Source organism: Ornithodoros turicata, chromosome 2 (assembly GCF_037126465.1).
Source record: "Ornithodoros turicata isolate Travis chromosome 2, ASM3712646v1, whole genome shotgun sequence".
Taxonomy (NCBI): Eukaryota; Metazoa; Arthropoda; class Arachnida; order Ixodida; family Argasidae; genus Ornithodoros; species Ornithodoros turicata.
The window spans coordinates 23,382,258-23,409,738 of NC_088202.1; the positions used below are offsets into that span (position 1 = coordinate 23,382,258).

General features: G+C 47.8%; 1 protein-coding gene across 1 annotated transcript; it reads left to right on the top strand.

Moving 5' to 3' along the window:
• The first annotated feature begins 5,579 nt into the window (after window positions 1–5,579).
• On the top strand, window positions 5,580–27,415 carry LOC135385239 (uncharacterized). Its single transcript, XM_064614443.1, has 10 exons — window positions 5,580–5,663; window positions 8,577–8,711; window positions 10,540–10,640; window positions 18,339–18,391; window positions 19,561–19,703; window positions 20,598–20,768; window positions 23,027–23,086; window positions 24,437–24,521; window positions 27,097–27,130; window positions 27,209–27,415. The coding sequence occupies exons 3-10, from the start codon at window positions 10,617–10,619 to the stop codon at window positions 27,242–27,244; spliced, it is 606 nt and encodes a 201-aa protein (XP_064470513.1). The 5' UTR covers window positions 5,580–5,663; window positions 8,577–8,711; window positions 10,540–10,616; the 3' UTR covers window positions 27,245–27,415.
• The last annotated feature ends 66 nt before the right edge of the window (window positions 27,416–27,481 follow it).

Consider the following 27,481-nt stretch of genomic DNA (forward strand, 5'->3'; position numbering starts at 1 on the left):
AAGACGACGGGCTTCGTTGCTTACGTGAGTCATATTCTGGCATCTATGCACGCCTGCTTTTACATGTGTACTCGAAACGTCTAAAGGTTACGTGATGCCATGTGTTGGGTAATCCTGTAGTTTATTTCTTCCCAACGGTGTTACACATCAATACACAATACATTTTTGGTACACAAAGGAATGATTCCGAACAACGCCGCTCACACCGATGAACTGACGCACCCTTTCGTCTCAATACACTTGAGAATACCCTTTGGATTCTGAGTATACGGTTACAGTCTCTCGCCTGGCGCTGGCTGGCGCTTCTCACTTTCCTTCTGGCGTCTACATCTTCATTTTTGTTTTGTTTAATCCCCTACATTCGGCCATCCTCGAAACTTCTCTTGTCCTCAAGAGGTTGTACTAGTTCTCTCCAATTTTATACGTTGGTGTTTGTCTCTCGGCGTTTCCGAGGTGACCGCCTTGGAGGACTCGCTGGGGATTCTACGTCCTCTTCCTCATCACTTTCGTTTGATTCGTCCTCTTCTATAGAAGGGTCTCGCGGTGTCCCCACAGTTTCATCTGCGAGACATGTGCCGTAGTAGCGAACCTATGCTGTCGTCCGCCTTCTCTCAAATCCATCACTCGATACGTGTCTCCTGGAATACACTGAGTAACGACGAGTGGTCCTCGATACTTCTGTTGCGTTTTCGTAGGTTGTCCTGTCTTCTCAGGAGCACGCTGTAGGACAACAATATCTCCTACTTGATATTCAGTGGCTCTGTAGTGACGCTTGTCGTAGTGTGCTTTCATGTGCTCTTGTTCTTCCAAAATTTTCTCCCTGGCCTGCTTTTGCAGTTCCCTTGGGTCGCTCCACGTCGCGTCATTCCTCTCATCCGCTAACTGATGTAGTCTACCGTCATAAAAATTGGGCGAGTAGCCATGCAATGTTTCAAACGGTGTCTTGCCTGTAGTTTTGCATACTGCGTTGTTTAAATCTCTCTCTATGCTAGGGATTTCAGCGTCCCAGTCCTTGTGGTCTCTCCTCTTGATGGCAGTTGAAATGATGGGCACAAGTACGCGGTTCACGCGTTCCACTTGTCCATTTGCCTGAGGATGTCTGGAGGAGTTGAGAATGTGCTGCACTCCCCTTGACTGGCAAAATTCTTCAAACTCGTGAGAAGCGAAGCAGGTTCCCCGGTCACTGATAATTCTTCGGGGAAGGCCCCTCTCAAGAATAAGTTGCTCTAACGCCTTCACCACGCTCTTGCTTGTAGTAGTCTTCGCAGGAAACAATCTGACGAACTTCGTAAGATTATCCACAGCTACGAGAAGGTGTTGGTTTCCTTTCGTGCTTTTCACAAAGGGCCCCAAGTGGTCCACGTGTATCACCTCGAACGGATACGTTCCCGGTGGAATCGGATGGAGCAAACCTGGCTTCCTTCCGCTTGGGCATTTGTTTAGAAGGCACTCGAAACATTTACTGATATGGCAACGCACATAGCGCCTCATTTTAGGAAACCAAAAACGCTCCTTGATTTTTGCGACGGTTCTTTCTGTGCGAAATGTCCCATTAAGTCGTGTGCCTGTACCACAATGCTTTTTCGCATGCTCTTTGGCAACGCAAGAAGCCATTTTACTTCGTCGCCATCCGTCACCCTTTTCATCAGGAGTCCATCCTTTAGCTCGAAGTCCTTGACCCGACTTTGATCCGACGACGTGAGATCCTTCCTGCCTTTCTTCAGTAAGGCAATAATTTCCGAGAGATCAGAATCCTGTCGCTGCACAGTCAAGATTTGATCTTCTAAACTCATTGTTAGCAGTACTTCGAGTTTGTCCGCTACAATATCTTCCAGGGTGTTATCCAGGCTCCACTGGTGCTCTACTTAAGGAGTCGACATGAGCCATCTTTGTTCCGCTTCGGTGCTTCACCTCGAAGTCATATTCTTGTACAAGGTCGAACCATCGAGCCACTTGTGGCTTCAGGGTCTTGTTGGCGTTCAAGTAAACCAGTGCTTGGCAATCAGTCACTACCGTGAAGTGAATCCCGAGCAGGTATGGACGGAGACGTTCTATCGCCCATACAATAGCTAATAGCTCCAACTTGCTGGAATGGTAGTTCTCTCTGTTTCGGACGTTCGCTTGCTGATGCAGTAAACGAGTCGAAAACGTCTCTGGTCGTCCTGCTGCAAAAGCATGCCTGCAAGCCATCCTGGCTAGCGTCGGTATGGAGTTCAGTCTTCGCCTCTGGGTTGTAAAGTGCGAGTGTCGGTGCGCTCGTTAATGCCTGTTTGAGGTCCTCGAACGACGCATTTGCTTCTCTGTCCACATGAAAGTGGAGTTGCCCTTTAGCAGTCTTTGCAGTGGTTCCGCTCTTGTAGCATAATGGTCCACAAACCTTCTGAAGAAACTAGTCAAGCCCAGGAACCTACGTAATTCGTGGGCGTTTCGTGGCATGGGGAAATCCAGTATAGCGTGAACCTTGCGTGGTCCTGGCTTGATGCTACCTGCTTCGAGCGTAAACCCCAAAAACTCAACTGAGCTCCTTCCGAACTCACACTTTTGTAGTCGGAGTGTGAGCTTAGCTTCCTTGAGAGCCTCTAGGATTTTTCGGAGCCTTTCTAGCATCTCATTCCAGTCCTTGGCCGGCACCAAAACATCGTCTAAATAGCACGAAGCTATTGTATTTCTGTACGGCCCTAGCACCTTGTTCATTAGGCGCTGGAATACTGCTGGCCCGTTGGTTAAACCAAACATGAGTCGCTCAAACCTCCCGGTGGTATCGGGTGTTACGAAAGCTGTCTTGTCCTTCGCTGCTTCCGTCAGGGGAACTTGTAAATACCCGTGCGCGAGATCAAGCGTTGTGTAAAGTCGGCTGCCAGCAAGGTGCAGAAGCTGATCGTCGATATTTGGAAGGGGATAATGCTCCTTGACTGTTTGACTGTTTAGCTTTCTATAGTCCACCACAAGTCTGCTCTCTCCATTTTTCTTCTTTACTAGGAGTACGGGGCTTGCATACGGTGAAGTGGTGTCAGACACTATGCCATGCGTCTTCCATTCCTGAACAATCCGAGATATTTCGCCCCTTTCCTTCGGTGTTGCCCTATACGGTCGGGATACGACGGGACTGCTTCCAGGTGTTTCCTTAATGTCCATCGACACCAGCGTAGTGCAACCAAGCTCCTCAAGTCTGAAGGCGAAGCATTCCCGATATTCGTTGAGTAGATCAAGAAGACGTGTGGCATCTGGTTCTGATATTTCGCTGCCCATCTTCACCTGCGACATTTCTATTGGTGCCTTCTGTTGGCACGATTGAGCCTTCACAGATCCTTCCTCTGAGGCTTCTCGTAACAAATTGACCTCTTCGATCTTCCCTAGTCGCTGTCCGCTCCTATAAAGCAAATCTTCCTGTCCACAGTTGAACAAGGGAATACGGACTACGCCCTCATTTACACGTAACAGCCTGTCCGGTCCACACTCTTGCACGTAAAGCGCATCAAGTGTCTTCCGTTCAACAGTCTCCGCTTCTACCCATACAACGGTATTACTGGGCACGATGGTATCCCTCTGTACTGTGATTCTATGCTGCTTGCTTGGAGGCGAGACAATGTCGATGTCACGGAAGGGTTCTTCGTCTCTGTAACCCAGCATGAATTTTGACCAACCTTGCAATAGGCTATGTGAGGGAGCTCTGTCCAAGTTCGGCCCACCAGGAGTTCAAACGGCTGCACAGAGTCGCGAACAACCAGTACCTCTACATCGTGTGCGGTCACACCATCAATCGTTAAGTCCACCGATGCTTCCCAATAGCGCGTGTTGTTGGCTCTGTGTTTGAGCCGAACCCATACAGCGTCTTGTCGCAAGGTAGAATGTTCAGTCCACACATCACGGCTACTGATGCTTGGAGTATGCAACTAGAGCTGCCTGTATCCAGCATTGCCTGTACCTCGTGAGAACCATTGATCTTGGCAACCTTGATGAACTTGTCGGGTCCACAGGGGTTGACGTTCTCGGCCACGACAAACTGCGATGATCCCCGACTTGCGTCGCGCGCTTGACGATTGGAGTTTGTGTCCTTAACAGCTGGTGATTGTTGTCGTCGAGACGGCTCTGGACAATCACGAGCTATATGCCCTCTTTTATTACAGTTAAAGCAGCGTGGCTGCCCCTTCTGATTCTCTGACTTGGGCACCTGTGCCTGCGATTTCTCTGAAGCGTTTTCTTTCGACTGTTCAGTGGTTTTCCTTTCTGGTGCCTTTCTGTGGACTGTCCTGTGGCGAGTTGGACTCTTTCCTCTATCTTCTTGATGTGTCGTAACAGTTCCTTGGTGTTCTGGTAGTCTCTCACACTCAAAGCTGAACGAGCTTCATGTCGGTGAGCCCTGTGATGATGTGTTCAATAACGTCTGGCTCGGAGAGGTTGCACTGTCTTGCCTTCGTCTCCTTGTCGTAAAAGTACTCTTCGGATGTCTCCCCTGGACGTTTCCTTCGGGCGACCATTTCTCTGTAGAGCGACTGAAGGCCTGATGTGGAAGGAAATGACTCGTGCAACAGTTCTTTCCATTCCTCCCAAGTTCGACGGCGTACGGACACACCCTCATACCACGTTCGTGCCGTTCCTCTGAGTTTCGGAAGAGCCACCACAACTGTGTCCAGATCTGACCAGCCAAATGTTTCTGCAAGTTCGTCAATACGTTTCGTCCACCTTTCTGCTGTCATCACCTTGTCCTGATCCGGATGAAACTCGGGAACGAGATCCTTCATGTCGTTGACACGGTGGTGAGGAGGACGCGCTGCGTTTTGCTGCAGAGCTGGTGATATGCCAGCAATTGCTGCTCTGACCGCTGTCTTCAACTGCGGTTTGAAGAATTGCCTGGAAATCGAGTGCTGTGTTGCCCTCGGTGGTCGAAGTCACATTCGGTGCGGTGGGCCTTCTTCGCAGGTGATAGAAGAATCTGTGATCGCCTCACGGCTCTCATGTTCACCATCGTCAGCGGGTCTTGCACAGAACTGACCAATTGTATCGGCAGTTGGTGTTGTGCCATCTCCCGAAGGTGAAATTTGAGTGTTCGAAGCAGATGTATCTCCTGCTTGCCTGCGGCTGAGCTCCCGACTGCGGACGCATCTTCTTCGGTCGTCCCATTGTTAGCTAGGCCTAAATTCCAACGAGAAGTCTGCTTACTTGACTTTCGCTTGTTGTCTTCGTCCGATGGTGTGTTCACAATCCCACTTCTGATTAATGTTGGGTAATCCTGTAGTTTATTTCTTCCCAACGGTGTTACACATCAATACACAATACATTTTTGGTACACTAAGGAATGATTCCGAACAACGCCGCTCACACCGATGAACTGACGCACCCTTTCGTCTCAATACACTTGAGAATACCCCTTTGGATTCTGAGTATACGGTTACAGTCTCTCGCCTGGCGCTGGCTGGCGCTTCTCACTTTCCTTCTGGCGTCTACATCTTCATTTTTGTTTGTTTAATCCCTACACATGTGTCACAGTGCCGTCGTCATTACTGGTGTGTATTCCCGATAAACTTTTATACGCTAGCGATAACAACGTGCAACGCGGAGGAGAAGGCCAGGTGGTAGAGCAGACCAAGTCTGTGAGGTGGAAGGACATGTGGCGGTGTGCAAGTGTGCCAGCGACCGCTTGGAAAGAAACGGACGTTGTTCAGGTAAGATCCGTTACCAACAGCTAGTCTGTTCTGAAGTGCACACCTTGCTCATTCTACCTGAGTTTCGATTTGCATTGACGACAAAGAGGTTCATTGAGGGCTCGGTATACGGACACGACCAGTGACGTAGCCAAAAAAAATATTATCACGGGGTGAACTGATGATACCGGCTTGCACAAATAATACTTTTATTTGGTGTGGCACGGGTGGTTTTCGATGAAACAATGCCATCGGTGCGGCTTGTTTATGCTAGGGCGTAGTGCTGTCGGGTCCAGAAAATCGCTACCGCAAAAGCATGCGAACATTCCAGAAACCTGTGGTGCAACAATAACAACAACTTTATTAGTTGATGATGGATGGGGAGTTTCATTGCCAGCGGCGATACCCTGTGGTGGCAAGCGAACTTCACTGCGAAAGAGGATGACATAAGCAGGACAACAAAACATGCATCGCGGCATTACCCTCAGGGTAGAAAAGCTTCGACCCGATACTAAAAAGCGAAGTGTGACAATTATTGTCATTATCCTCTACCTCGTGTAATAGGGCTTCACGCGGACCACCTCCGGGCTGGCGCGTCATCGGGGTTGATGACGTCCGTCGGTAACGATCTCATAGTCCAGGTCACACAGGCGTCGCCCAACCCCGTATGGGCCGAAGTATCGCAATAGTTTCTCGCTGGGTCCTGGTCGGCGGATTGGGTTCAGACCCAAACAATGTCTCCTAGCTTATGTTCGGTATACTGCCGCCACAGATTGTACGTTTTCTGTCCCGTCGCTGTGGGTCTGTACGCGTACCCTTGCGAAATGACGAGCATCTTCGGAGTGCTATACGAAGCTACAAGCATAGACGGTCAGGTCGTCGTCCCGGTGTGGTAGCATGATGTCCAGCGTCTTCGTCACCTCGCGTACGTCAGTAGATTAGGCTGAACGGTGTCACGTTGACCATTTTTTGGGTGGCTGTGCACGAACGTCACGTAGGGCAACACGTTTTATGCTCGACGTCCACGTACGTCGACAGCATGCTGTACGAAAATGGCTGCCGTAAATGCAGTCGCTCTGTCAGTACTCGGCAAGTAACCCAAATTCGTGAAGCAGGCCCTGTAATCGGCGGCTCCCTTGCTGTACTCGTTCCGGGCTCAGCCGCTTCTTGAAGGCGACGACCGGTACAGGTTTTTACCCTGCATGTCCACCAGATGTCAAGGAGTGAAGTGAGGATACTGACCTTCAGAAATTTAATTGCTATTTGGGCGATCCTGTGTCGCGAACAGAGGAGCAGCAAACTTCAGACAGAGAGCAGACGGTGAGGCACAGTTGATTTTCGCTGATAGACTGCCACCCGTGAAGACGTCTGGTACTTGAGTTTGAGTGTATATATGTATATATATATTGACTATTTTTCTCCTTTTATATATATATATACTCATAGAACGATGCGACAGCACCAGAGGACACGTGTTTCCCCGTGTTCGCGGCTCGTCAGCTCTGGGCAGCTCCTTATCGTACGGGATTGGCAAACCAGGGGTCACTCAGCGAGCGATATACACCTGGGAGAGTGACTGAGCACTCCTCCATGCCACAGTGCAAGCCAGTGAATTATAAAGAGGAGAAAAAGCCATTAAAAAAAAATAAGTAAATGACGCTAGAGGTGTTTGAAATTTGTATTTTTTGCTCGGCCTTCTGGCGTGCAATACAATGCGTCCATGATGTAATCAACCACATCTATGAAAGTGTCCCAACCTCTTTAATGAACGTCTAAACGCGGAGCAACACCGACTCGTTCGTATTTTAAGCAGAATGTGCAACCGAGGGTAGACGTGGGCGCAACAACCACTTTGCTTGTTTTGTCCACGTCTGTCCTCGGTTGCACTTTTTCCTTATAGTATGCGTCACCAACTCGCCCAAGTTTCTCTTATAAATCGACTCATTCCGTTTATTCTCGGTGAGGACATGAACCGGGTCGTCAGATTCGAGGACACAGTCAGGTCGCTTTGGGCGGAAACAGACAGGAATTACTGGTTTTCATTCCACAGTCGCTGTTATAGTTATCCGTAACGCGCGAGAAGGTACCCCGCGGAGCGGCCGTAGGTTTATGTCTGCGCCGTGCAGGACAACCAGAAGCGAGCATGAGTGAGAGGCAGGCTGGTGGTAGGTGCAACAACCGTCCAAACAAGCATGCCGAGCTACTGACATGACGCGGTGTATGTCTCGACCCTGTCATCGACCTGTAGGTTGGATGCCACTTTCAAACCTAGGAGCTAGCGCTCCATAGCGCTGACGTCTGCGCAGGCCACCTGCTCGTGTGGTACGCTTAAATCTCACCATGGCTCTACAGCAGTCCGCCATGAGGTCGAATTCTAGATAACCAAAATGACTTCTCTGTATTCGAGAAGGCGGAGAGTCATGCACGCACTAATAACGCCAATAAGCTTTCAATCATTGCTTCGCATCACACAGGATCGAAATGCGCGAGACAACTGCATCTCTTGGGTGTTCCTCCGTTTGATGAAGAGCTTTTCTTGACGTTCCTTGTCGAATGACTGCTATGGCGCATGATGACCGCAGTTGCCATTGCGGCGGAAAAACCCGCATCACGATCATCACGTCAACGGATGTTTGGGGAAGGACATATAATTGAGCCCTTCCTGCGTGCAAACATGTATATTACGAATACCAATAGAACTTCTGGGTCTTGTAATAGGAAAGGTAGCAATAGTAAGATATTCAGATAGCGACGGAGAGAAAAGAAAGTAGAAATACGTGCATAACTCTTCAATTTTTGACATGTTCTCCTTGCCAAAGCACAGTCACTCTGACGTGCACGCTTTAAAATTAATTTGCCCTTCCCTTCTTGATATATCCTTCATTTTTTGTTCATCTTAGCACTATGCACTCTGTAACAACTGTTCCGACACAGGGAACTGCACTCTGGAATGTCACCACAGGTTCGGCAGTTGCACCATTTTCAACAACGAGGAACACTGCAACTGTACATCCCCGCTCCAAGGCGATTCTTCTGAGCAGTCCACCAAGGAAGGACCTTGTGTATTGGGTAAGCATGGAGATGGTCACCAGTCTATTACTGTGGTACAGTGCTGGAAAAAAGTTTACGGAACATGCTCCGGCTCAGTCGTCCCTCAGAGTGACACGCTAGCAGCGAATAGGACCGTACATACAAACAGGTGACTGACCTAGGTGTGCCTAGGTGCCTAGGTGACATCTGTAACTTTGACACGTTGAAGACCTCAGCCGCGTGAAGAAGAGCATGCCGTACGGTGTCTAGTTCCCCTTAAATGGGACAGCGATTACAAAAGATAGGCTACGATATCGCACGAGGCCATGGACCAAACGCTGCATAAAAGATGACCGATGTGACTCCGATAGTGCGCCGTAAGACGTCTCCGTGCCTGTGTGGCAGGGTAGGTCGTTTTGGTACAGGTTAAGGTGGTGCTGTCTACCTCACACAAGGTATCCACAGCGTCCGCACAGAAAGGAAGTGGAACAGCTGGCCGCGGGATAGGGTGAGATAATCGGCATGTGAAGTAGCGAAGTTCGAAGATATGATTAAACCCAGTTTGCGCAGCGACAATTGGAACAAAGCTAGTTGCAAGTGCTTTAATTCTTCGCCTTAGATGCAGGGCACTTGCCACAACAAGTGGGGAATGCCCCATCCTACAGAAGCGCGAGGAAGACGAACATCTGCACGAGCCAGCTGATCAACCGCTGACCTCCAACGAAATCTCGATGTGCGGTCATGTGCGGCGATGTGAGGTCAGAGGTCGGAGGCCTTCCGCCGTCCCACCCACAATGTCAGAGGCTGCTGAGGAGACCAATATCCCGCAGGTAGTGGAAAAGCGCTGCAGCTTAAGTTATATTGCAATTTTGGAGTATCCGAGGCTGGTCAGGCGAGACTTGAGCGTGTCGCAGAACGTCTTGAAACAGCGTCAGTCGAGAAGAAGGTGTCGAATGTCTGCCTCAACGTTGCAGGTAGAGCATACGGGTGTGGCCTGCTGGTCCATTTTGAACAGCTGTGACGGAGTGCGGGCTACGTTGAGGCGGAGCCGATGGATGACAGACTCTTCCCTCCTTGAGACACGACTGCAAATAGTATACTCCATCGCTGAGTCAATGGACTTCAAGAAGGGGTTCGTTTTGGCAATGTTCTTGCGAAACACCTTCGTGCTGACAGTAAGGAAGCGGCGTAGCTGCAGACGGCAGGCGAATGTCGAGATGTGTATTCCACCAATCGGCTCGAACGCATGGGCACGTTTCGCCGCGGCGCAGCATGTTGTTGTTTCAAGCTTGTATGCATACAATCAAGTTGATTGTAAACGGTCCGCGATACCTTTGATGATCTCTTGTGGCATTGGATTTTGAAAGGTAGACGAATAGTATCTTTACGGCATCCCATGTCCAGGCAATTAGCACTAGCATTGTCCTGTGCATGTCACGAGACCTTGCGTAGTCGCATTTACCAAGGGATCCCGAAGAAAAAAGACGTCTTATGTCCTTTTGCATTCCGGCTTCAGGCTACATTACTTCTAGAATCCGTTTGCCTCTTTATCTATTCCTATTGGCATTTTATTTCCAATTGGTTTTATTTATCTATTCATTATGCAGTGTTAACAGGCTGTTGGTGAAGTCGACAAAAAACAATTGTACACGACTGAGCTACTGCAGCGCTGTGTTACTCATGATACTATTCATGAATTGATTGCGTAAACGCGCGGTACTTAGAAGGCCACGTTGTCAAGCGTTTTCCTAAAGCTTTCTGTTGGTCTGATTTGTTCCTGTGTTCCCCTGACCCTCTGTTTCGTTGCGCGTTTGTCAATACCATCTCTCCCACTGGTTCTCTTTTACATCTGTGATTTCTTTTCCAGAAAGCTTCTCTTACTTGACGTCGTTGAAGCTGAACAGAAGCATCTCCTCATGGAAAGTAGCTGAAGACTGCCGCAATATGAAAGATCTTCTGACGCAGGCGGTGAGCCCCTGGCTAAGGCTTTGGCTGAGAACGTGGTTAGAAAACGTTGTGAACGGGCTCATTCCATGAGTCACACTCTTTTCGGTGCAACAGTACACCGCTAAGTGGATTTCGGCCAATCGAAACGTTCCGAAAGAGACTGTGGTGTATTTCTACACTCCTGTGCAACCAGCGTAGCCACTTTTTGACGCGGATATATCCAAAAACGGGATGAAAGTTGATAAATCCCACACAAGTACTGTATGGGTAAAAATTGGTGAGTCTGAGCTGTAACTGGTGACGGCAATGTCTTTCGTTACATCGAAAAGGTGATGGCTACTTTCGCCACTGCAAGCCAACGGTGTACTGCGTAACGGTGCCATATGCTGTGCATTTTTGTTTTCAGTGAGTGCAACGAAGGTCGTGTTAATCCTGAAACAGGTAAAAATGGGTACCTTACATAGCTTAGGCTCGCACCGTTTCAGCGTTCGACATTACACAGGGCCCTAACTGGCTTTAGATAGTGTATGTAGCATACTGCGCAAGCCACCATGCTGACAGCGACAAGCTCAGAGTGACAGACACTTAGAATCTGAGGACCAGAGCTGTGAAACTAGTCACGTAGCTCTGAAAGTAACTCAGTTACAGCAAAAGGAACGGAACTAAGATGTAACTCAGTTACAGTAACTCATCAGCTATAATTGAGTTACTCTTGAATTACTTGGGGCTATACGCCTTTAAAGTGACGAAACCGGCAACTTGCTGCCAACAGACCACTAAAAGACCACTAAAATGATGTTCATTAAACAGGCACGCATCCAATAAAACGACCCTGCAGAAAACAAAATACATCAGGAGAACTTAGATAGCACATTCGTCGCGAGTGATAACTTCCTGTAGACCTGCAGCACTGATGGCGTCATTGAACATAGGAATGATGCCTACACACCATACATACTACACATACACACACTACACATAAAAAAATTGGATAAACGGAAAAGTTGACTGGAGTAAGCTGGATATTTCCCGTGGCTAATCTTCAAAAGCTGATCGAATAAAATCTTGCTTCGGTATTTGCGATGTCAGTAAATGCAAGGAAAGGGGACATCTTGAATGTCTAGTAGAATAAACTTAGGCTTTGAAAAAATATGTAATATCCGAGACAAACCTACAACAGACCCGTCTAAATCACTGTACCACACGCGCCCAACAAGCACATCTTAAAAGTGTTATTTGTATGACTTGTTATTGCCTGCACGAAAACAAGTCCCCAAAACGAGACGTCAAAGTTGAGCAGGCAGGCAGGCAGGCAAGCGTGGCAGGGTCTTACAAAATATGCTGTGCATGGACATCGTGTTTTACGTATAGACCGCATTCTGCATGGCCATCGTATAGCTCCGTGCAATGTCGATCCGCTGATATCGGCTTGTCTGCTGCATTGTTAGTTGACGATCAGATTGATGATATCCCAATTCGGTGGGCGTTGGATAAAGGTACTAAGAGACGCTTTGACATCCACATGGATAGTGTGGGCACTCAATGTCAAAAGCTATGTTTGTGGGAATGTCATTTTTCCACAGAACGACGTGAAAAGCATTGCGATAATACAGCGGCGGAGCGATCAGCCTCTAACCTGCCGAGCGGCCCCAGGGCATTGGTAGACTGAAAGGAAATCACTACAACATCGAGCGCTCGTTCATGTGCGTTTCGGCTCGCGACTTCGTGAAGACACTTGGTTTGTCTCGAAATAAGGTTTTCAAACCGTAGTGAAAACTCTGCTACATGGTTTGCAATGGAAACACTGGGGCTGGCTTTCTGAAGCAAAAACTTCACATGAAGCGTTTCGCGGTCTGGTAACCGCTTCAGATTTATTTCGGCGCAGCGGTAGAAATATATATATATATATTTCGGTTCTATTCAGTTCCCGGGTCAGCAAAAAATATCGTGTTTTGCGGTTTTTAGTTAGGGTTCCGCTCCTCTTCCGATCCCTTGGATTAACTGCTTCACAGCCTTGGTTACGACATCTAGCTCTTCCTCCCCTAGATATCCACGTCTGTTTGTTTTATTTACCATTAATGAAATATCTGAAGCGCCACTGGTTTTCTTGTACTCTAACGTGTCACTGAAAGCTCTTTCAAGGATGCTCTTACGAATTGAACCCAATTAAGTCTACTTGTCCCCAAATTCCAAAAAGTATGGTGTAAAAGGTAGCTGAAAGTACAATGAAAAGTACTTAATTTATTGCCAAATGCACCAGAGTGCAACAGTGTCTGCAATGGTAGCCTCACATACTTTCGCATCGAGTGCCGAAAACTCCATCCTTCGAACCACAAATATTCCGGTAACTGCAGTTGCAGACTTCAGTTGAGGTATTTTGGGAAACAAAAGTTTCAGGAAAAAATATCCGAAGAAAATTCAAACAAAAACAGAGAAAAGAATCATATACAAAAATTCAGATACTTGTGTTTCAGACTCCGTCACGTGAATATAGTGACCACGCACGCTGGGTCCGGAAAACGAGAACTATAGTACTTCTTGAGATACACTTCACGATGAGAGAACTGATGTTCTCAGGCTGGAACAGCATAGAAGGGACAATCACATACAAGGCATCAAGTTGCCTAAGAAATTAACCCTGAAAGATGAAAGTCACTGAAAAGGTCAGCCAGAGAATACGAAATCTTCAACTTCACGGTACAAAGGTGTGCCGTAAAAAAAAAAAAAAAAGTGTTAGTTTATCCAATATACGACACACAGCACCATAGTGTTGCATAAAACATCGGCCGCTGTGGATGCTTTGTTATATTCCTTTTAAATGTGTGTATACGGAAGGACTCGAGAGAGAGGGAAAAAGAATCAGGAGCAATAGGGGCTAGGATTACAATCCTTTGGGACATATTAGTTCGAAATGTACTAGTGGAGCAATCACGGTGCGCAAGAGAGCTTTCGGTCTCGCGGGTCAGAAAAGCTGCTTCCTGGACTGCCAGAGTCGGTTCCGAGATGTCAGTCGCCCTATAGTGAAGCGCGCTCGCTTTCTTTTTTTCCCTCCTTTCTGTCAGCGATTGAACGTGGAGCCGCCCATTCCGCGCACAGGGGTGATATAATGTCCAGATTTTGTAACCACCAGGAAGCGGTAGCTTGTGGTGAAACCGCCATCTTGTCCTGGCTGACGTCATGGGAAACGTCATCTTGAGGACATGTGACTTTGTTTATATTCTGTTTTCGCCCTGATGGCCGTTTCCTTTTCCAGCATAGTATCATTAGGTGAACGCATTTTGCTGGTGTAAGTTGCACGGTGCTTGTTACTTGACGTAGCGATTTGTCCTTGCCAATTCTCAGTGCATCCCATCGGCTGAGTGATCCCTGGCGCCGGCGTCGTTATCACATCGTTGCGAATGGCGAGCAGTATGAGGCCACATGCTCAAGCCGAGCTGTTTAATTGCAAGCATATTGGATAAAAGGCGCATTATGGATCGAAAGACGTTGCAAAACGACGCGCAGAAACGGTAGTGGCTTTGTCTATGGCGCTGTTCACTGGCGCTGCCATTTTTATGGTCACGTGTATGACAACATTTGCGTTGACGTCACGCAGCACTAGAGCAGAATGCATGGCGTTCTCCGGGCATGCTATCTTCTATGGAGTGGTATATGGCAGGGCACCACTGTGGTTCCGCGTGCGAAGTAGAGCGACGCGCCAGTCCCGTGACACTGCCAGTTTTGTAGGGGTTCCTGTCTGCCAGATTTACCGAGCAACTTACGAAGGAGCTTTTTCTTTTTGGCTCATAAATAAAGCACATTACAACGATTCAATTATGTGGCGAATATTGAAGTACTTTTCGAGGAGGAACGTGAGAAGTAGTTGCGACAATTCGAGAATTCACATTCAGTACTCAATGTCCGTTCCTATATGCCCATCTGGAAATTTGGAACTTACTTTCCGACATTGTCGCAGCGCGTCATTCACTTAGAGCTGTGCAACATAGGTTGAGAGCCCTTGATCGACAGCGTTGACGCCGGTTTTGTGAGATGCTTTCGCTCTTCGGCAGACCAGCCAGAATTTGGCAAGTTGCGCGTAGCCTGCGCGATGGTCTTCCACGCAACAATACATTGGGGTCACTTGCTCTGATCTTCAACAAGTCTGAGGTAGACGTACCTCTGGACTTCTGCGGAACTGTGGCGGCGGCGGCGGAAGCTGCGGAAACTGCAACGTTTCATACCTACATGGTTGAACTTCGCGAGGATCTTGAGCGTATAACGCTCCCGTCGAACGCACAGCTGGATGCGGATTTTTCACTGCCAGAGCTTAAAACTGCCCTTCGGTTGTCCCGACCCAAGTCGTCCCCTGGTGCAGACGGGATCACTTATTCAGCTCTTCGAAATCTTGGCGCTGAGGGCCTTCGAACCTTGCTGTTTATATGCAACAGCTCATGGAGATCTGGCCAGGTACCCTCCAGCTGGGAGGAAGTCATAGTGGTCCCATTGCTGAAGCCTGGCAAGCATCCGTCGCACCTGTCCTCTTTCCGTCCTGTTAGCCTTACCAGTTGTGTTGATAAGGTGATGGAGCGGATGGTGTTACACAGGCTGGAATGGTGGTTTGAAAGGAGTCACGTTTTCCCTGAGGAGATGGCGGGCTTCCGTCGGCACCGTAGCTCAGTTGACTCCCCTATGGACCTTGTGACTGTTGTTGAAGTCGCCAAGAGCTGCAAGAGGATTGTCGAGGCTGTTTTCCTTGATGTCAAACGTGCCTATGATACGATCAGTCATACTTATGTTTTGCACACCCTTCTCCGGGCTGGAATGTCTCGCAGACTTTTTGTCTGGGTGGCGAGCTTCTTGTCCAACAGAACAATTTTCGTCCGCACTCGGAACGGTGACACGCAAAAAGCAGTTTTGACCCAAGGCGTTCCTCAAGGAAGTGTATTAAGTCCCATCTTCTTGAATTTGGTTATGGCGGATATCAAGCGTTGCCTTCATCGCAATGTTCAGCTCTCTGTATGCAGACGATGTGTGCATTTGGACCACCGGTAAATCAAGGCCAGCGATTCAACGCCGCCTTCAAAACTCGTTGGATGCTATTCAGCATTACTTCACCAAGGCTGGCATGGACGAGCTGGCAAGGCTGGCTGAGAAGATAGTTGTGCTCCCGTTCACGCGGAAACCCATGAGTGATTTCCCTCTTTCGCTAGGCAATAATACACTCAGCCAAGTGAAGTGCCATAAATTGCTGGGTGTTATCTTGGATGCCAATCTCTCGTGGAGCGCCCAAATCAGGTACCCGGAAGCAAAAGTTCAACGCTGGACCATTGTCATTTCTTGCTTCGCTGGCGCTGCATGGGGGATTGATCAGGAAGCGCTCCTATCGATTCATGGGACATTGGTTCGGGGAACCATTCTCTACAGCCTCCTGGTCTTACACGGCATCTCAAGAACTTCTGAACAGAGGCTTCGGTGTATGTTGGCCAGAAGCTTGAGGATCTGCCTCGATTTACCCCGCGCCGCTGAAACGCGCATGGTGGTAGCAGAGGCCCGCGAGCTGCCAGTAGATGTCTTACGTCTCAGAGAAACTGTGCACCATTATCTACGCCTCGTCGCCGAACACCGTCGTCACCCCTTATTTTCGAAGCCCGAAAGGCGGAGGCAGAGCAACATTTCTCGCTGCATTGCTGCTGTAAAGCCGTTGCTACCGGCTTTTGTTGGCAGATCAGTCGTACCCAGGTCTCCTCTGTGGGTCTTTTCGATACCTTCAATCTTTACTACCATTCCTGGGCTCAAGAGCAAGAGGGATCACGTTGCAGCACCCGTGTTGAAACAACTTGCGCTAGACATGATGCTGTGCCGTTACCCTTCGCACACTGCAGTATTCACAGATGGGTCGACCAACTTACACTGCTCCAGTGCTGCCTTTACAATTCCGACTATGTCGTCATGCAACGCATACCGTCCTTCGTACCGCACCTCACCCACGTCTGCAGAGTTGCATGCCATTTTGTTCTTCCTCAAACAAACTCATTCCGTACGCCGTTATCAGTAGCTGCGTGATATACTGCGACTCCTAGGCAGCTCTCCAGTGTATAACGAACATGGGTATTCGTGGATCACTTGCGCCAGTGGTCGTGGAAATACTGGAGGAACTAAGCCGTCTTGAAATCAGCGGGCACTCTAACTACTTCCAGTGGGTTCCTGCACACTGCGGCATCCGCGGCAACGAAGAGGCTGACGAGGCTGCGGCAGCTGCGTATCATTCCCGATCAAGCGTGCGGATTACCCTCCCCAAAGGCTACAGGTGAACCTTCCTAAATGATGTGGTGAGGCCTCTCGCACATGCGCAGTGATCTCGTGACATTCCATCAAGAGTTGTGATGCGTGAAGTGGACCCTGACTTTGGCTTCACCATGTCTTCTCGTGTTCCTCGCCATTTTGCGTCGCTAATGCACAGGCTTCGTCTCGGGGTTGCATTCCCCCCCCTCCATTTCAAGCATCTGATCGGCCGCTCCGAGTCTATGCTCTGCTCTCGCTGTGCTGTTTTGGCGGATACCAAGCATGTGCTCCTCCACTGACATCTTTACACCTCCCAAAGAGCAGCTCCCTGCAGTGTCGCCTGCAATCGATCACGGCCGTACCATGTACGTTGGCAACCATCCTCGGCTCTTGGTCTAACCAGATCGTCCATCGCCAAGGTCTTGAGTACTTCAAGATTTTTCTCCGGGACACTGGTCGCCTCTCTACCCTATGATGTGGCTGCGTACCTCTGTGCTGTGTGTGTTTTTGTGTGCTGAGGTTTTTGCCTACCGTTCTGATGGCTTATTGACTCCACTGACTATCGAACCCTATTTAGCATCGTTCATCACCTTATCATCAGGACACATCTCATCCTGCCCATTGTGCCTTGGGGTAGTGAGCCGCACCTTACGTGGCGAATTTCCCCATTCATTATCATTAATTTATTTGTTGTTGTTTGGGGAAGACAGTCACCCCTGGCGATGGATTATCATCATTCAAATACAGTGGTTGTATTCGGCGTGACAGTTGTTCCTAGAGGTACTACGCTCATATATTGCGGTAAAAATACACGTTGGAGGTGCCTTCCATTCCCCTTTAAAGTTACGACCATATACGTGAGAATATACGGTACTTCGTAGAAGAAAAATGGATTGAAAACATCAGAAAAAATAGTGAGAGGTTGGACCGTTCCGTGTGCTAGAACGGGGCGCTTAGGGTGGCCACGTACTTAAAAGGACATGTACTTCACGAGAGTTCTCAGGAAAGAAGTCACAGAATGGGGCGACTCACTGAGTCATTTTTTGATGTCCAGACGCCAACCGGTAATCTGTTCAATGCACTCGATGTCTTCTGACACACTACTTAGGGTGCAGTCTTTTGAGGAGGCTATTCTGTTACTATGTACGAGCACGCAACCAAAGGGAATGTTCAGCCGGAGCCGATGAGGTTCAGGTGTTTAACCATCGTGAGACTTGATGACTCTAACAGGTAACGCTTAGGGCTGTTTTCATGTCCAGCGCAGCTCTTTTCCCATGTATTTTTTAGGATCCTGTTGAGGATCAGCTATGTGCTTCAGATGATTACAAGCTATTTAATGTTATTATATCTCTATGCGAATTTTTCCTAGAAGCACCAAAGAGAAACATGAGACAAGTAACCGTGACGAGAACATCACAGCCATTACCTAATAGTGGGCACGTTCTTCTTTCATTTCAGTTGAGCGTGCTGTTCGGACCGGAATTCCTGCATCTAGACATCGTCAGCTGTCTGTAAGTTTATAGTATAACTTGCTTTTCGTCGTTGCTTTTTCCTTTTGCTGTTGCGCGTCGCCGTCTTCCGTTGTGAACGTGCCCGCATAAAGGAAGGGAGAGACATTAGAGCCAGCTAGAACTTCCGCAAGAATTATGCCCAGAGTACGCCAGAGTTCGCCTAGCAACAGTAGGGGCCTTAAAACTGCGATCTTTTGTTACTGCAGGTTTCATACACTGATATACTTTTTTATACTTGAAGACTCTTGCATTTCGAAATGTAACCCGAAAACGCTACCTTTTGTTCGCATCCGTGCGCACTGGTGAGGCCCAGTCGTGCAAGGAGAAAGTGCGTAGCACAACAAAAACACGTTGATGAGACTGCGCTGCAGCGTGCAGGTGAGAATAATTTTGTAACCGAGCGTGCGCCAGGCATGTTTGAAAATTCCTTTGAGTGCCTGGATGTTTGCGCACCTTACCAATACGGTACTGCTGAGCGCTAACATGACGAAGGCTTAAGAGAGGGACACAACACATGCGCTTCTTCCAACACTTTATTGAACAGAAGACAAATGTCGACTGAACTCCGCCACGTAAACCGCGTCAGTCGACTTATTGAGCAATTTCCCATACGTCACTGTCGGATGCCTCGTCCCCATTCGCCTCAGAGTAGTAGAGTAGGTGGATGACAGCCACAGGCAGAGGAGGAAGAAGAACATGAATAGCTGACGGCGCAGATATCCACATCGTGCGTTCAAAAGAAAAGTAGTGACGGTTGTGTGATTATGAAAACAATTGCGTGCCGAAAGGCGGCAAATGTATTTGAGAAGCAAACGGATTCGCGCGATGTTAGACTTGTGTGTAACGTGTCTAAATTTCAAGATTACAATTCAAACATGAGGTCGGCGCTTCAGTTGAGCATAAGTCGACTGGACCCTGGAGAGTTTTATGGCGACTTAGTCGACAGTTAAGTAAGCCATCGGGAGTCGACCTTAATGATCAGTCGACTTGGATCTTCAGTCGACATATCATACCATGTAAATGCAGCTTATGACGCGCTGCAACAGCTTCACGTATATTGCACACGTGCTTTATTATACATAATATGCTGCTCTGGCTGCCAACTAGCATAAGAGGGATCCTAAACACTTCACTGTGGTGCTATAAATTTTTTTTTTTTTTTGTTTCAGGGACGCGTACGAGGTACGGCTAATATTCAGCAAAAAGCAAGACGAAGCTGTTCTGAAGAGGCTTCATCTTTGCAAGAATAGCATAAAGCCACACTCCTGTTATTTCTGGCCAGATGTACACGTTGTTTCTGGGTCAGTCGGAAGTACGTATCATCTTGCCGCACTGTGCGATTTGCGAACAGTTTTGTTTATTGCTTTGACACGCGCCTCGCGCGAATCGCGCATATACGCTTGGCATACTTCATCGTAATGGCCGCCGCCATCCTGTCGGCCCGCATACAGAAGCGTGTACCTCATCGTAATCATCGTAATCATGCGAGACTGCCGCAGATAAGGAATATGTTCCAACCAACATGTTCCAGAAGAATCAAAATGTAGTTTTGAAAGTTCGAATTTCAGTAGTAGAGTAGTTTGAGTTTGACTGCTTTATGCTCGTTCCTATATAAGCTGGCGGACAACTGAGAGAGACCAAATTCCGCATAAATTGCATCTCTCGACGCGCAATATCCTGACCATTATAGCTCGGCTATTCCATGTTGCACGTCACGTGTGTGTGGTCGTCCTGCACAGTGGTATACTAAGCCACCGTTTTTGCGACCACGCCTCAATCATGGAGGTAACTTGTGGATGAAATTCAGGACGAGGACCCCGGCCACGTTAACAGTTGTTCGCCGTTGCATGAGCGTTTACGCCGCAAAACCCGAGCTGTGGGGACAATTGGAAAGATGTGGTAATGAAACACACCTATCATCATCATAACAAGAAAGTTGTTGCTAGTGTATGCTAGAAATGTATAGCACTTCTTGGCGAAGGCCGTCATGGTCAACGGGGAACGAAAGTAGAAAGGCATACATCAAATGTGCCCTGCGCATCATTTCCATTTAGTGCTTCCACTGAGGTAGGCCTTGAAAACTAGAGTTTTGTACACCCAATAGTCCTAATCACCAGAGCCTATAGGTGTCCCTAAGCAGGCGACCATGTCATCCTATGTACTCATACTGCACCTGTTCATGACCTGCTTTCAACTTTCATTTCAGCCATAGAACCAGAAAACATCTGTGAGACAGCTCTACGGGTGCAGTTGGAGAAATACGGCGGGGAGTACGTATGCAAAGCACAGGACTACGAGATACTTTTCAACTGCGTCAATCCAGCCGCAGTCACCGGTACCGAAACCTCAGGCCGGATAATAAAGCAGCACTGTTCAGGTACAGTTACAGGAACCAGTGTTAACAGGGCGAGCAGCCACCCGTGAAATCTTACCGGCCAGATATTTCCGATATACAAAAGAAATTGGCGAGGGTGTGAAGTGGCGCTAGCAACCTGTAACAGGGCTCTGAGATTCCTAAATGCGTTAGGGTGAGGTAGAAGAGAATACCGCATAACAGAGTAATACTTGTGCGTGGATTCAGTGCCGTTACAGTCTCTATATTAAAAAAAAGAAGCACTGTGGGAGCGTTCTTTGGGGTCCCCGGCATCCTTCTTGCAGATATGAAAGAAATAGAATAAGACTAACACAAATATATACTGTCCCAATAAGGGTGATTTTGAAGGCATTCTCCTTCCCATCCCTCTTCACCCGTCTGCCTGTCACGTGTAAATCTACTGCCAGTTATTTATTTTTTATTATAGTCTCTTGCTGAGGGGATTTCTTAATGGTGAGGGGGAGAGCGCTGTTCATGACAAGCTGAACCAGCATGTTGTGAAGCGCAGGGCAGAGTGAAGAACGCGAGGCGTACTAAATCACTAAGTTCCCCAAATTATCCTTGAGTTAAGTGACTGGTGTAACTATTTCTAACGCTGCTATGGAGATTATAAGTTAGATGTTTGACTTTTCCTTGGGCATTCGCTTTTGTACTGAAATAAGCGTGACGTCTAGCTCCAATACCTTTGTCTCTGGAAGGAAGTGACCCCTCGACTCTCAAGCGCTTCTTGCACCGCTTCGAATAATGTTCCCTGTACCGCTTGAAAATACGAATTTATATTTACGCTATAAATGCCAGTTCAGAATGCGAAGTAGAAATACTGTGCGATGCGAAATCGCTAGTTGAGGCAGTGGTTGGTGCAGTGGTTAAAAGGGACACTAAAAAGGGACATGATGGTGAAGCATAAATCAACATGCACGTCCGTTGGATTTGTGTCACATATTTATCATTTATTCACATATTTATTATTTAGAGGTACGTCGAATGTAAGACGGGAGCCGTATATCGCATTCCCCTGGGTCGTCGAAACTATTATGTATTGCAAACTGGGGAATACCTCAACGCAAAACAACAACAACAACAACTTTATTACGGGATGATGGGTGAGGAGTTTTATCGTCGGGGGTGATACTCTACCCTATTGCTGGTGGTGATGCGGGGAATGAAATAACAAGCCCCTTCACAATATGTATCGAAGTCCTGTGGTGTCCAGAAAGGTGAAGAGAGCCTTGAGGGCAGAGCGTTGGTGTGCTGGATGTGGCCAGGGACCAAGCAATTTTGTGAGAGAGGGGGGGGGGCAGTCTAGCTCGTCGAGGGATGCAGAGAGTACGGTTCGGGAAGTCTGGACAGTGTGTGGGCATTATCACAACTGGCGACGAGGGCTAAGGGGGCACTAGGCATTTCTGGTAGATGTGGTTTTAAGGACACTCATCAGTTCGCACTTTACTAGAACGAGCAGAAACACGCGCAACAACAAGTTCAACAATATTTAAGCACATGTTGTTCTAGCTATTTGAGAGTTGAGCGTTCCACGTTCCATGTTCCACGAGTTCTTTTCCCATGTTCCCCTGCGCTGTAACGGTTGGTGGTGGTGGTGGTGAAAGGGCTTGCCGTTGTCGGCCTCACAGAGGTGGGCAACGTCACGACGAAGGCCCTTGGTGAATGTGCGTCCTGGGCCGCCTTCTAAGGGAACTGTGCCGACATATCTCTGAGAGCCCGTCCGAGGAAAACTCAGGAAAAGCTCCAGACAGCACAGGCAGGCAGCACAGCCGGAACCGGGATTTGCTGTTACAATGATGTTGACAACAGCAACACGTCAAATGACAGTGACCCGTCGGTATCGTCGTTGCTGTCGTTCCAGCGTAATGAACAACACACCTTTTGGACCTCTTTGCAGGATTAGTAATTAATTAATTACGTAATGATTGAGTAATTAATTAGTAATCAAGCACCAAACCTGCGTGAATTCGTGTGCCGGTTTACTTGACGGAGACAGAGACTTTACGTGCTGGAAATGAATGTGCTGGCGTGTCGCTCCGTGGCCGAACCGCCGAAGCCATGTTAACGCTCGTCTGGGAAGATATTGCGACAGCAATCGTACTCTAGTGTCACCAGTGCAGTGAAAGTATGTTGAGGGAGTAGTAAGCATTTGCCAAATAACTGCATAACGCGTGGGTTCCCCATGTAGCAGGATGTGGTTCTATGGAGGCTATAGTTCCCACCCAGAGACGATAATTTAAGCTCTATATTTTCTTCCACAGAAGCGAACAAACTACCACCATCCGGCATAAAAAAAGGGAAGCAGAACGAACCTGAAATACGTAAGTGATTTTACTTCCTGATTCTTAATATTAAATGGTACAAGGTACATGGAGGTTTGTTGGACTGGTCTAAAACAGAAACTTTCGCAACGCTGATTCACAGCGTGTAGTTACCAAACAGACGAAATTCCGCCATGTATACAGCGCAAGCGCCGAGTGGAAACTGCTGACCGCTTCACTACATCAACGAGACATCAATATATAGGCTAGCACAGGTCCTTGCGGTAGCACTTGCGGTAACACTGTCCTTGTGGTAGAAAGCTAAGATGCGAGTGAAGCTGGAGATGGCAAGCGTCATGTTGATTATAATTTTCACATACTCTTTACAACAGCTGTTATTTAGATTCCTCGCGAATAGCAAATAATACTGGATCTCTCATATTCTCAATGTTGTATGCCACTCATCACATCACACCGGCATGGGCTTCTCAGCGTGTACTAAATTGTAAGTTGGTTGTGTGCGTGTCACGCTCAAATATTTCTCTCATCCATGAATATTGTTCTGGTAAACCGAACGTCTCGCAGTATTTGAGAACGAAACTCAGGCATGCCATGCACGCGCTTGGGACGTATTCAGAGAATTCGGATATAAACTTTGCAGTCATTCACTTGAAGGAACATTGAAGGGACATCCAACATATAGTTGTTACCGCGTGATATCTGGATATCACCTTCAGGATCTGCCACGCAAAACCTTTTGTTTGGCAACCGCGCATTTCCCGAGGAGATTTGTTTACAAGACTGCGCTTAACGGCGGTGATCTCCCTCAGCTCCTATTGGCGTGTCCGCGACGTTAGATAACCGCACAGTTTTATTGGACGCCGCGAGTCCTCTGCAATGGCGAAAAAGAAAGGCGACCGATCGAGTGTTCTGTGTCAGACTCGAGACGGGCGGCGCCAAATACGATCGCATAAAGAAAGAAGGAAAAAAATGCGAGCGCCTTACTATTGGACGAGAGACGTGATGTGACTGATGTCACAAACTCGCAGGTGAGGGAAGCCGCTTTTCTTACATGCGAGGTGAAAGCTTTCTTGCGCACCAGGATCACGTACTGCACTGTATCCCAGGGGCTTGTAACCCCAATTTCTGCATCTCCTGACAAACTTTTTTTTTTTCGAGCCCTTCGATGTTCGCTTAACACCTCAAGTAGAATGGCATGTAGACTCGTCCCAGCTTCTTTGTGATAAAATGAGACCCATTAGAAGGTACAAATTAATGCAGTAAGCGAGGGTATGAGTAGACTTTGACAGTGAAAACGTCCGTGACTGAAGCATGTGCACATTCATACCTGTTACGTTTCTTGTGAATTTTGTGAATAATATTTACAACGACTGTAACATGTACCTGCAGCGCCGAACCAAACAGCTGTGATTGTTGGTGTCGTCCTTGCAGTCCTAGCAGCATTGGGCATAATCGCCATCTTGATGGTCTCAAGGTGTGTACTCGTTTCTATATTAATCGCTCCATTCTGCATAACGGAAAAGGAACCACGTTACGTAGATGTAGACCGATGGCCCCTCACTGGTATACATCAGCCTGTATGGCGTGTTCATATTATGTATCCTTAACCTTAAGGCAGTATGGTCTGTAACGCTGGTCGCTGTGTCATTACCTGATTTTAGTGATTCATCAAACGAAAATGTTCATGGTTATCAACACGCATTTTTGTCTGCATCACGGTTTCCACAGACCTCCCCCCCCCCTCCGTGCGAATGTTTCATAATAGCAATGATAATAATTAAGCGTAGATTAAGGGTAAGCTGGGGGAAAATTAGACACATATTCACAAGACGATCTCTACTTCTATTTTAAAAAAGAAGCACTGTGGGAGCGTTCTTTGGGGTCCCCGGCATCCGATTTGCAGATATGAAAGATGTAGAATAAGACTCACACAAGATATACTGTCCCAATAAGTGTGATTTTGAAGCCATTCTCCCTCCCCTCCCTCTTCACCCGTCTGCCTATCACTTCCTCCGCCCATCTTTCTGCTAAGTAGAAGGTCTCCTGATTAACCTGTGGACATTTCTTCCGCACTTGTAATTACAATCGTAATTCATGCATACAACGCGTCTCTTTGCAAAATTCGTGCTGTATAAAGGGAGGGTCGCATCCTTTCCAGTCCATTCCGAAGGTATGGTGTCATTGTATTCATCGTTGGCCACTGACCATACTGTCGAAAATCCCACGCGAAATAGTGCTCTAGCTTGATTGTTATTCGATGCAATGCTTGAGTAGAGCAAACGCCGGGTCTTGAGAATATGGCGGAATTCCATCTCTAGAAAAAGGCGGAAGCGTCATTCCCTACAGTGTAGGGCCTACACCATCAATAAGAGCACGGCCTTGAGAAGAGCAATGCCGCGGGCGTGTGGACGACGCCTTTCTCCTTTCAGCGCCGCCCTCTCACTCCTTGTGCTAGGGAGCGACGTCATGCTGATGACTTTGCCGCCTGGACCTCTGCAACTGATGAAGCAGCGCTGATCTTTAAAGTTCGTTTCTTCAATATCTGACCACTTTTCAGTGTTTAAAAAATCAGCTCAGTAGATTGTACGCCGATGGATCGTATGGATCCGTATGGATCGTACCTTTAACACAACACGGCATGATCCAAATTCGTCCTAAGCCATGTAGTATTACACAAGTTACTTCGTTTTCTGGCTGTGTTTCGCAGCAGGTCAGTACCAGCCCCGTACAGCTCTGTCAAAATCTGTGTCATAATGTGTGTTACTGCGCGCGGAGCAATCCGTGCTTTCCATTGGTTGGACGCCGCAGGTGTGTTCCGATTAGTTGCCAGAATTGGAAAACGGCACAACGACGCTTCGCGCTTCCTCGCCTGCGTGATGCATAGTCTCCCAGAGGTTTCATTTGAAATTTGAACGGTGGACGTTAGGTCGGCGATGTCTTTCGTTGGGAGTCAAGTGCGTCCGCCGCACGCCATCTTATCCGTGCATTATGGTGTATTTGATCGTGTTGTACTCGATAGAAGCGTCAGTCTGCGAAGAGGCAATCGGATTCCAAACTCAGGTGTTGTCGTGAATTCTGGGTGGATGAACAGGTTCGAGAGCGTCAGATTTGCATTGCGGTGACAAGACAATACGATTCATCAAGCAGCGTCACTTTATGTTTGCCGTATAGCAGGCAAGGACATGCTCATCAAGAGATTGTGCCCAAGTATGTGACAGTAATTCGTTGTTCGGAATAGGCTGTGTCGGTATGCACGCTTTGCAAGTTCGAACTAGTTGCGGTGTGCCAGGAAACGCTACGCAATGGACTCAGTACGCTCAGTGCATGTATATGCGTCAACCTGCCAGGCCATTGTGTCCGTATAATCACTTCAGTAAATTTATGTTGATTACAACACTTTTCAGAGTTGTTTTGGAATCAGGGAACAACTGTGCGGCGTGGTGCATGAAAGCTAGTAGACCTAGAAGTCACTGGTATCTGGGACCGGCCAAGCCAGTATGGCCTACGGCAGTATAGAAAGCAGAAGTCAGGAGAAATCAGAACCGGTCAGGCTGCTAGCCGGACGGAACTACGTCTGATTGGAGGATTGAAGGAGCAATCGCTGCCTTGTCATTTGTCGTGTTCCTAGTACTGTGTGCATTTTCCTATATACTGTGGGCTCTGTTGGGATTCGCGGAGGGCTGGTCAGTACCTCAAACTGCACGTCGTACGGTTGTCAATATTCTCTTTTAGAAAGTTATGTGCCAGAAGCACCCGACAGTGATCGTAATTATGCGCTCTGAACATAGGACTTCCTTGGAACATCCATGTTGATACTGAAAATATCAGCGGTTGTCCTGGCGATAATAATAACGATATCGCTGTGGGTGGGTGTACATCTTGAATTTCGATCGTTCGTGTTATTAGATACCGGACGCTATTTTCAAGAATATCAGTGGGACACATCCCACTCTGTGAAGGTGACAGACCAATGTTCTTTTTTTTTTCCTGCGTATCCTGCTCTATGAATCTGCATTAACATCGTATTTGATTTCATATTCAACTTGCAGGAAAAAGAAGGCAGCCAAAGCTGAGCAGAGACGTGTAAGTAACGTACCTCATCTTGTAACACCCTCCCTTTCGCTCGTTCGATATGCATTTCTTTCTATTCGTTTCTTTCAGCGGCAGGAAAAATACGAGGAAGATCTACAACAGTGAATGAGTGTCCCTCCAAGTGACGGACGTCGTTTGGATCAACACTGTTTGTATTGCCAGTCAGAAGCGCACATAAGAAGGGCTCGATAGTGTAGGACTGAGAACTCCTTATTTTATTATTTGTGTGTCCCACTACCTCTTTTTCTCAACGATAAAGCGAGCGTGAATACTCCACGAGTAAAGTATAGTCACGTGAAGTTTTCCAAGTACTCCTCCGTGCGTCGCTTTTGCGCAAAAAAA